This window comes from Oculina patagonica, chromosome 7, assembly GCF_052425735.1.
Source record: "Oculina patagonica isolate OP01 chromosome 7, crgOcupat, whole genome shotgun sequence".
Taxonomy (NCBI): domain Eukaryota; kingdom Metazoa; phylum Cnidaria; class Anthozoa; order Scleractinia; family Oculinidae; genus Oculina; species Oculina patagonica.
This window is the reverse complement of record NC_135764.1, coordinates 30261932-30272285: the sequence shown is the minus strand read 5'-3', so window position 1 is coordinate 30272285 and position 10354 is coordinate 30261932. Positions and strand designations below refer to the sequence as shown.

The following is a 10354-nucleotide window of genomic DNA, read 5'->3' as shown; positions in this document are numbered from 1 at the left end:
ACTGTGTAAAATATGGAAAACTACATGCTATTTGTTGTCTTCAGGCCTAAAAAGGCAACTTTTAATTTAAAATAGACAACCTCGAAGATTGTCCAAGATTGAAGGTTCTCTTTCCGATAGTGAAGTTGTTTTTCTTGTCGAAGGAAGATGAAAAAGTTAATTAGGACAACTCTTACGGTGGCGTAACCAGCTGCACTTGCATAATTGGTGCTATCTCGCACGTTCTGATTTAATAGCATCCTTCTGTCCTCATATCTTGCAACATTTCTGTGTACTTAGGCATTGCTACATTAAAACAGCATTTCTGAGCAAAGAAACAAACTAACGAAGCTACTATTTTGGTTTATGATTAGTCTGAGAGGCAAAGAAGATGCCATCCTTGAGGACAATTGTAGGTGAACTCTCCGTTAGGGGGGCAAACTGTAGTCAAAATTTGATTGAGTTTTAGGGTTTTAGGAGCAAATAACATGTTCTGTTTATGTTGCAGATTAGAAGTATGAAATATTCAAACAATTATTTTTCAGTTGATAACTGCTCTTCTCGCACACTGGTCTATTGCACTAAATTGCTCAAACGGTAAGCTATCTATTTGACTATCTTGAAAAGACGCCAAATAATTTAGAAGGTTAAAGCAAAGTGCAATACTTTTCGCCTAGTTAATTTTCTGCGCCTGCATTTCTCGGCTACTCCCAAAGCTTATTAATCGATATTAACTACCCCATTTCCTGTAGTGCGCAGCCTATTCTGGGACAGTGGAAGGCATTCTATCTTATCTAATTAACTTTATGTTTTTATTCTGGCCTGCCCAAAAAATGAATGACTTTAAATATGGCAATTATTTTACAACATCTTGAACGACAGAAAGGACTTTAAATCATCAGTTATTAGTTTTGGGAACACACGCTACTCGTGCCGACGTGGTATTGAACAAATTAATAAAAGGAGAGATTTTTTAAAGGGGGGGGGGGGGTGTGTGTGTAAAAAAAAAAATTATTTTTTTTAAATTTTTGAATAAAAAATTAAAAATTTTTTTTTTTTTTTTGGTTTTTTTCAAAAAATTTTTTTTTTTCGGGCGGCGGCCCTTCCCCCTAATTTTTTTCTTCTTTTTTAAAATATTTTTTTTTTTTTTTTATTTTAAAAAACAAATTGACATCAGTTTTTTATGCGTCTGTCCTAGTTATTGATGATAAATTGCGTCATAACATTGTCAAAGTGTTGTAGATTCGCGAGCCGCTAGGGTTATTATAAAAAAAATTTTTTTTTTTTTTTTTTTTTCAAAAAAAAAAATAAAAAAATTTTCGACTTTCCAAAAAAACAAAAAAAAGAGATAAAAAAAAACCCGACGCTTAAAAGGAAAAGGATTGATATATGCGGCAGTTTGTTATTAAATAAGAAAATAATTGGAACAAGTGCATTATAAATACTGTTGAGTTAAACATGCAGAACAATGACGTGATAAAAGAGAGAAAGTGCGGAGTGGAGGAGAGAAGGCGAGAGTGCTTTAAATTTGCTTTGCTAAAACTGTCGAGAGGGAAGTAAGAAGCCGGAAACTTGAGAAAGAGTGGCTATGGAAAGGGAATCAGAAGTTTTACTTCTTAAAGCTGTGATCACATTTTGAGCATTTTATTGTTTAGGAATAATTGAATATTTCAAATCGGATTTGCAAAATAATTACAAAGTCAGTTTATAGCCAGTGTCCAAGCAACGGTTAAAACTCCCCGATGTTCTCAGTTGTAAATTGAATCACATACAAACTAAAGTTTTGAAATAAATATTTTTGACTTCTTTCAGTTCGACTGAAAACTGCCTACTTTTTCGGTTTAATAACTGACTACAACATAATCATGTAAAGCCAGCGTCCAAAGAGCGGTTTTACACAGTAAGCGTAAGTTGTATCCAATACAAGGCCGTTTTGAATAAATAGAAGTTATTTTCAAGTTTCAGTTTAACAAAACGTCCAATGCTTGTCTGTATATATAACTGTTTAGAGCGAAACGGAAAACGGGTTATTTGTGCTTTTTTTACATCAAATTTGTTACAACTTAGGGTGCAATAATATCTTTAGGCCGTTCGACCTAATATCGATACTAGCGGAGAGTCCCGTGTTCAGTTGATTGCTTTACGAACCACTCCCCAAAATTGACTCGGTTTGGTCTGATTACCCCTGGAATGCTCAACAACATTTCAAAAGATTCCCGAGACTTTGGCGATAGTTTCCACTAAAAAGAAAGCAGACGCAAGGATTTATTGCACAATTTGCACGAGACATAAGCATGGCAACCAACCAGAAATATTGGAAGCCACAAGACACTGTGCTCGATACAAAGTGGGACAGAATCCAGCCGATACTACGGGGCAGCCAGCATACTGCAAACCCTAACACAATAGCAATGGCCATCTTCAGCACATTTCGTTCCCTTTTCGCGCGTTGCTGTCTCGCGTTGTCCGATTGCTCGCCTGGAATTGTCTGTGACTTCAGCTTTGAATAAATTATAATGTAAAGTATAGCTATCAACACTAAAGGGGCATAAGCGAATACAACAAATATTGCTAACATGTAATTTGCATAAGACGAGGAGTCTCCAAAGACTTTATTCCACTGCACTTCACACACTAGCTCTCGTTGATGTTCAACAAGTTTGTAGGCGAAGAAATGAGGGGAGAAAGTAGCAACCGCGACGATCCACGTGGCGAGAATGAAGAACGGGTACAGCTTTGAACTGATAAATGGGGAACGGAGGGGAAATACCACAGCACCAAATCGATCCACTGCTATCCGAAGCAGGCTCTGCATAGACACAGCGATGGAGACACTTTGTAAGAAGGGAACCAGCTTACATAAGGCCTGGCCAAGAGGACCACTGATCAGCGGCCAGGAGCCGACGTACAACTCTGTTAGACTCCTCGGGATCAGGAAAATTGGATACAGCAGATCGGACATGGCCATGTTTACGATTAAAAAATTGATAGATTTTCTCATGGTTTTCGTTTTGTAGACAATAATTCCAATGAAGATGTTTCCAGCCAGCGAAACAACAAAGATCAGGCAGTAAGCGAAGGTTTCACTGATGTTTGCCGCTGTAGGATTGTAGCTGCTCGATGACTGTGTGAAACACTGTGTCCCATTCATCGTTGAATGCAACATTGTTGACAATAGATGTTAAAGTTGGTTATCGGGTTATTTCTCAATCTTACCGGCACAGACCTTTTTTCCTTGGTTCCTTAAGGAGCAAACGCTGCTCTGTTTGTTTGGCTTTTCTGGAAGTGGAGAGATACAAAGTTGATGTGATTACTTTTGGACTGCTTTCACTGATTATTGATCGCTAGCAATTCGTCGTCTTCAGGCCTAAAAGGCAACTTTTAATTAAAATAGACCACCTCAATGTTTGTTCACAAATTGAAGGTTGTCTTTTCAAAAGTGCAGGCGTTTTTCTTGTCGAAGAAAAATAGAAACCTTTAATTACGAGAACTTCAAGGTTGTCTGACCATCTGCACATGCATAATTGGTGCTATCCCACATGTCCCAACTCAATAAGAGTATTATTCTGGTCTGTGATTATTCACGGCGCCTTTTTAACTTGGAGTTTGGTAATGAACTTGAATTGAAGTGTTTAGCTTTGTTGTGCCAGAAAAAGCTACATTACTCGTTTTCTAACAATAAACGAAAATCTGTGCTAACTTCGTGGCGAGCCAGACTTCTCAATAAGTATCATGCAAAATATAAAGCCAGCGGAAAGGCGGAGCACAAAAAAATAAGGTGATATTTAACGTGCACCTTGCTCTAAAATAGGAAATTTCTATCTACTAAAACATTACTACAATAAATGAGAGCGTTTTGAGGAAAACGTTTTGGATTTGGCAAAATGCTTGTATTTTTTGCCCTGTCAAAAAAAAATCGTCTAACAAAGCCGCTGAGAAGGTACTATCCCTGAGAACAGTTCCCAGATGGTTTGAAATTACTTTCAAAATTTGATCTTGAGTCTTGAGAGGATATAACATGTCGTATTTATGTTGCAAATTGGCAGTAAGAAATTGTTCGAACATTCATGTTTCAGCATACTGCTCGTCTCGCACACTGTTCTATTGAACTGAATTGCTAAACGGTGACCTATCTATCTGTCTATCTTGAAAAGGCGTCAAATAATTTGGAAGGCTAAAAGAAAGCGCAATACTTTTCGCCTAGTAAATTTTCTGCACCTGTGTTTCTCGGCTCCTTTCAAAGCTTGTTAACTACTCCATTTCCTGCAGTGCGCAGCCTATTAAGGGTCAGTGAAAGGCATACTATCTTAAGTAATTAACCCGGCTAAAGTTCACTTGGATTGTTTTTTAAGCTCAGTAATCTTTATTCTGGCTTGCCCAAAACGTGAATGACCTAAAACACTGTGAAAACATGGAAATTATTTCACAACATCTTGCATCACAGAAAGGACTTTTTATCATCAGTTATTAGTTTTGGGAACACGCGCTACTTGCCGACATCGTATTCAGCAAATAACGATTTGCTATTATTTTCATGGTGCACCATTAAAACGAGTCGCTGTGGTTGACGATGGAGCTAGTGTCGGCAGGATTGTTTAATGTTTGAACAGTTGGTACATGAACGTATTATATGAGCCCAAGCATTCGGCACAAACCGGTAGTTTCCTCAAATATGCAAGTCACTAGTCTACCAAGAAAGTGATTTGATCGTAGCATACAAACCCTGGCATTCGGCCTTCAGATTCAGGCTCATACTTGGATTGATATATGCGGCAGTTTGTTTTAAAATAAGAAAATATTCGGCACATGTGGATTGTAAATACCGTTGAGTTTAACATGCAGAACAATTGCGCGATAAAAGAGAGAAAGTGGGGGGGGGGGGAGAGAAGAGGGGGGGGGGTTTAATTTATTAAAAAAAAAACTGCCGAGAGAAGGGGAGAGTGCTTTTAATTTGTTTTGTTTAAACTGTCGAGAGGGAAGTAAAAAGCTGGAAACTTGACAGAGTGGCTGTGAAAAGGGAATCAGATTTTACTTCTAACAACTGTGATGTCATTTTGAGCATTTTATTGTTTTCTAATAAAAGAAAACTACAAATGAGGTTTGCAAAATACAGTTATTACAAATTCAGCTTATAGCAAGTGTCCAAGAAACGGTTAAAAACCGTTCTGCATAGTTTCTACATTTTACATTGAATCACATAATTTGAACAAAATATTATTAACAAGTTTCAGGTCGACTGAAACTGCATTTAAATTAAAGAGTTCCACAATTTGATAGATGACTGCAACATAACATGTAAAGACAGTGTCCAAAGCTTAAGAACGGTTAAACACCATAGGCGTAAATTACAAGGCCGTTTTAAATAAATATTATTTACAAGTTTCACGTCACCGAAACTTCCAGTGCGAGTCTGTATATATAACTGTTTGAACTGATACCTCTGATAAGCTTAAAAGCGTCTTAGAAGATTCCTGAGACTTTGGCGATAATTTTTACTGAAAATAAAGCAGATGCAAGGATTTATTGCACAATTTGCTCGAGCCATAGGTGTGGCAACAAACCAGAAATATTGGAGGCCACAAGACACTGTGCTCGATACAAAGAGGAACAGAATCCACCAGATAGTAAAGGGCAGCCAGCATACTGCAAAGCCTACCACAATAGCAGTGGCCATCTTCAGCACATTTCGTTCTCTTTTCAAGCGTTGCTGTCTCGCGTTCTCCGGTTGCTCGCCTGGCATTGTCTGTGACTTAAGTTTAAGATAGATGGTAATGTAAAGTATGGCTATCAAAACTAACGGGATAAAAAACCCTACAACAAAAAGTGCCAACCTGTAATTTGCAAAATAGAGGGAGTCTCCAAAGACTTCATTCCACTGCGCTACGCACATTTGGCCTCCTTGATATTCAACAAGTTTGTGGGCGAAGAGGTAAGGGGAGAAGGTAGCCATCGCAACGATCCAAGTGGCGAGAATGAAGAAGGGGCACAGCTTTGAACTGATGAGTGGGGAACGGAGGGGAAATATCACAGCACCAAATCGATCCACTGCTATCAGAACCAGGCTCTGAATAGACACAGCAAGGGAGATATCTTGTAAGAAGGGAACCAGCTTACAAAAGGTCTGGCCAAGAGGACCACTGATCAACCAGCTGGAACCGACGTACAACTTTGTTGTTATCTGCGGGAACAGGAAAATCGGATACAGCAGATCGGACATGGCCATGTTTACGATTAAAAAGTTGATCGGTTTTCTCATGGTTTTCGTCTTGTGGACAATTATTCCGATGAGGATGTTTCCAGCCAGCGAAACGACAAAGATCAGGCAGTAAGCGAAGGTTATTCCGATGTTAACCGCTGAAGGATTGTAGCAGCTCGATGACTGTATCAATGACTGTGTCCCATTCATCGTTGTGTTCAACATTGTCGACAATAGATGATAAAGTTGGTTACTCTGTCTTTTGCACAGGTTATGTTTTGCTTGGTTTATCAACTGGCAAACGCTGCTCTGTTTGTTTGGCCTTCTGGAAATCTGTGGAAATTAGTGGAATCATGCAAAGTTTTCGTGACGTGATAATATTATTTGATTTTTGACCGCTCGCGATGGCAATGCACAAAGGAAAACTAGATGCTATTTGTCGTGTTTAGGCCTTAAAAGGTAAATTTTAATTAAAATAGGACACCTCGAAAATTGTCCAAGATTGAACGTTCTCTTTCTAAAAGTGAAGTCGTTTTTTTTTTTTTTTTTTTTTTTTTCTTCTCTTTTTTTTTTTTTTTCTTTTTATTTTTTGAAAATAATTGAATAAAATTTTTTAAAATATTGATTTTTTATCCTGGCGAAGAAAAAGGTTAGGTAAAAAAATTTTAATTAAAATAGACCACCCGAAGAATGTCAAGATTGAACGTTCTCTTTCTAAAAGTGAAGTAGTTTTTCTAGTCGGAGGAAAATAAAAAAAAATAATTACTAGAACTTGAGGTCCTGTGAGGTGGCCTGACCAGCTGCAGTTGCATAATTGGTGCTATTTCACATGTCCTGATTTAATAGTAGTATCCTTCTGTCCTTATATCCTGTAAAATTTCTGTCTACTAAAACATTGCTAAATTAAAACAGAGCATTTTTAGCAAAAAATAAATAAACTAACGCAACTGCTATTTTGGTTCATGATTGAGTGTGAATGGCAAAGAAGGTGCCATCCTTGAGGACAGGTCCATGTGAACTCTCAGCTGGAATGAAAAGGCTTCCATTATGTTCCTGATTCATGTTGCAGAGATTGAAAGTAAGAAATTATTCGAACATTCATGTTTCAGCTGATAACTGCTCCTCTCGCACAATGGTCTATTGTACTGAATTGCTAAACGATTACCTATCTATTTGTCTACCTTGAAAAGGATAAGGATAATTTGGAAGGCTAAAAGAAAGCGCAATACTTTTCGCCTAGTTAATTTCCTGCACCTGTGTTTCTCGGCTCCTCTCAAAGCGGCATTAACTACTCCGTTACATACGGCCACTAAGGGTCAGTGGAAGGCATTCTTACTTAGGTACTTACTTTTATGTTGGATTGTTTTAAGCTCAATAACCTTAATCGTGGCTTGCCCAAAACATGAATGACCTAAAATATAGCTATTACGTTACAACATCTTGGATGACATAAAATAATTATATATCATCAGTTATTAGTCTTGGGAACACACGCTACTTGGCGACATCGTATTCAGGAAATAACGATTTGCTATTATTTTCATGGTGCACCATTAAAATCAGTCGGTGTGGTTGACGATAGCCTGTTCCAGGCTCTCGGTAGTTGAAGGGGAAAGCGAAAAACGCGGGCAAGCGAGGAAAAAACTAGGGGGACGAAGGCGAGCGAAGCCTCATTTTTTCCTCGCTCACCCGCGCGCGTTATTCGCTCTCCCATAATTACCGAGAGCCTGGAACAGGCTAGGTTGACGATGGAGTTAGTGTCCGCAGGATGGTTAAATGATTGAACAGTTGGCACATAACTGTATTATATGAGCCAAGCATTCGGTACAAACCGGCAGTTTTCCCAAACATGCAAGTCACTAGTCTACCAAGAAAGTGATTTAATCGTAGTATACAAACCCTGACATTCGGCCTTCAGCTTCAGGCTCATACTTGGATTGATCTTATTGGTAATGACTTGGTTAACTCACTCAATGCCGGTTACGAAAATGGTAAATTATCAATCTCGCAACGAAGAGGGGTGATCAATCTTATACCAAAAGAAGATTCAGCATTAAATTATTTAAAGAACTCGAGACCAATTACCTTATTAAATGTGGATTACAAAATCGCTTCAAAAGCCATCGCCAAACGTATGGAATCTTTTCTACCACATCTCGTCCACTCTGACCAAACGGGCTTCGTTAAAGACAGGTATATTGGTGAAGCTCATAAGTGATATTATGGAACAAACCCGAAAGAACAACATTCCTGATATATTCGCTTCGCTTGATTTCAGCAAAGCCTTTGACACTTTAGAGTGGCCCTGTATTCAACATGCTTTAAAAATGTTTAATTTTGGAGAAGGATTAAGACGATGGGTCACGGTCTTTTACAACGACATCGAAAGTGCAGCACGCGTAAAATGACTACGCTTGGCTACCTTCCGAAAGCTTTCCGAAAAATTTCCGAAATATGGCCCGTTTTAAAGGAAACAATGGAAAAGAAATTGTCACGCAACAACTTGTCTTGTGTGGTCGACGTCTTGGCTGAGTTAAAAGTTAAAAATACCAAGCTTAAGAACAAGAAATGCAAAACAAAAAAAGGCCGCCGTACTGAATGCTACGCTAAAGAGCAGGTAAGTTTTGAGTACGCTCTCAAGTCATTTGTAAATGACTGGCGTCAAAACATAACCGGCTTTGAGTTTCATTCATTCATTATTGTTTACTTGAACTCGAGAATATTACCATATTCCGAAAGATTTCGGTAAGGCTTTCGGAAGGTGGCCAAGCGTAGTCATTTCACGCGTGGTGCACAGGAATTCGATGTTGTGCTCAAGTCGAAACAATAGGAAATCCCAGAACACAAAATTATTCAAAACTACGAGATTGCTTCAATATTTACTCAATTTTGCGTTTATGTTAGACAACCTTAGAAGTTTTCAATGAGCATGAAATTGTGTAGTGTACTGATCAATTGCCAGTGCCCTGAAAAATTTTGGGGAAAATTCATCGACGAGTTTTGAAATAATCGCGTTTTTTGTGAAAGTAGGCGTAAAATTGGTAAATTAGCCACGTTCCGAGGGGACGGTACGTCCGGCCTCGCCCGTCCCTCCGCCACTGGTGCGGCTCCTGGGGCTCGGCGGGCGCTGTCCCTCTCCACTCTCCTCCCTCCTCGTCCTCGTGCGGTGGTCTTCGTTCGCCCGTCCCCTCGGGGTAATAGAGCTAAACATTGAGCTTCACTATGATTCATATATTTCATATTTTTCGAAATCGCGCAAGTCTACCTACTTCTTGTGGTTTGGATATCGGATATGGGACATTTTTAACAGGAATGAGGGCTAAAGCCTCTCATTAAACATAAAAAGAAGCAAATTTCTTTATATGAAGTCTTGTCTTTATTTTACGCATAAATTATACCATCTGAAAACAAATTCCAAGATATTTCAATATTCCTCTTGTAGATTTCGATGAAACTCCGCAGAGCTGAAGGCAAACACCCAAGGTATACGTAGCGTGGAGGATCTCGAGAGAAAGTGCGGTTAAGGGCTGAAATTCGATTCAGAGCAAAAACCTGTGTGACGTCATTGTCACGTGATCTTCATTCCGATCTCCCAAAAATTTATATCGTATTGCAGTTCAATCTAAAAATTGGGGGGGGGAAAAAAAAAAAAAAAGAGGGGGGGTGTTTCAAAAAAAAATAAATAAAAATAAATAAATAACACCCCACGAAAAAAATTTTTTTTTTTTTTCTGGGGGACTTTCTTTTTTTTTTTTTTCTCTTTTTTTTTTTTTTGATTTTTTAAAATTCTTCTTAAAATCATTGTAGATAAAACCACCTTTTTTCACATGTCTGAAAAAAAAAAAAAAAAAAAATCCTTTGTCATTCATTATATATTCAAGATATTCAACACGTGCAGTTCCCCTCTTCTTCTACCCATACTGCCTTTCAGTCTTGTCTTTAAGCTTTGATCCGGACAACGTTAATTGAAATAGCTGTATGTGTAATCCATGCCTATAGTAGATATGTCATTGACATTAATCCCTTAAAGTATGAGGGTTTCAAAGTTGATAGGTATCGCTAGAAAAAAACTGGGTCGATCCACCTTAAATCAATGAACAGAAAACGGAGATTAGATATAACAACCATTATCAGTAGAGTACGGTAGATGAGTTAACTTCAAGGGTGGATCCAAATGAG

The 10354-nt window shown here is 38.3% G+C and overlaps 2 protein-coding genes across 2 annotated transcripts; both read right to left on the bottom strand.

Moving 5' to 3' along the window:
- Nucleotides 1-1507: 1507 nt before the first annotated feature.
- LOC144661353 (QRFP-like peptide receptor) lies at nt 1508-3248 on the bottom strand. The gene has a single exon (XM_078522077.1). The coding sequence runs from the start codon at nt 3143-3145 to the stop codon at nt 2174-2176; it is 972 nt and encodes a 323-aa protein (XP_078378203.1). The 5' UTR covers nt 3146-3248; the 3' UTR covers nt 1508-2173.
- Nucleotides 3249-5128: 1880 nt separating this feature from the next.
- Nucleotides 5129-6517, bottom strand: LOC144660091 (QRFP-like peptide receptor). The gene has a single exon (XM_078520649.1). It carries the CDS (start codon nt 6398-6400, stop codon nt 5429-5431), a length of 972 nt encoding a protein of 323 aa, XP_078376775.1. The 5' UTR covers nt 6401-6517; the 3' UTR covers nt 5129-5428.
- Nucleotides 6518-10354: the final 3837 nt, after the last annotated feature.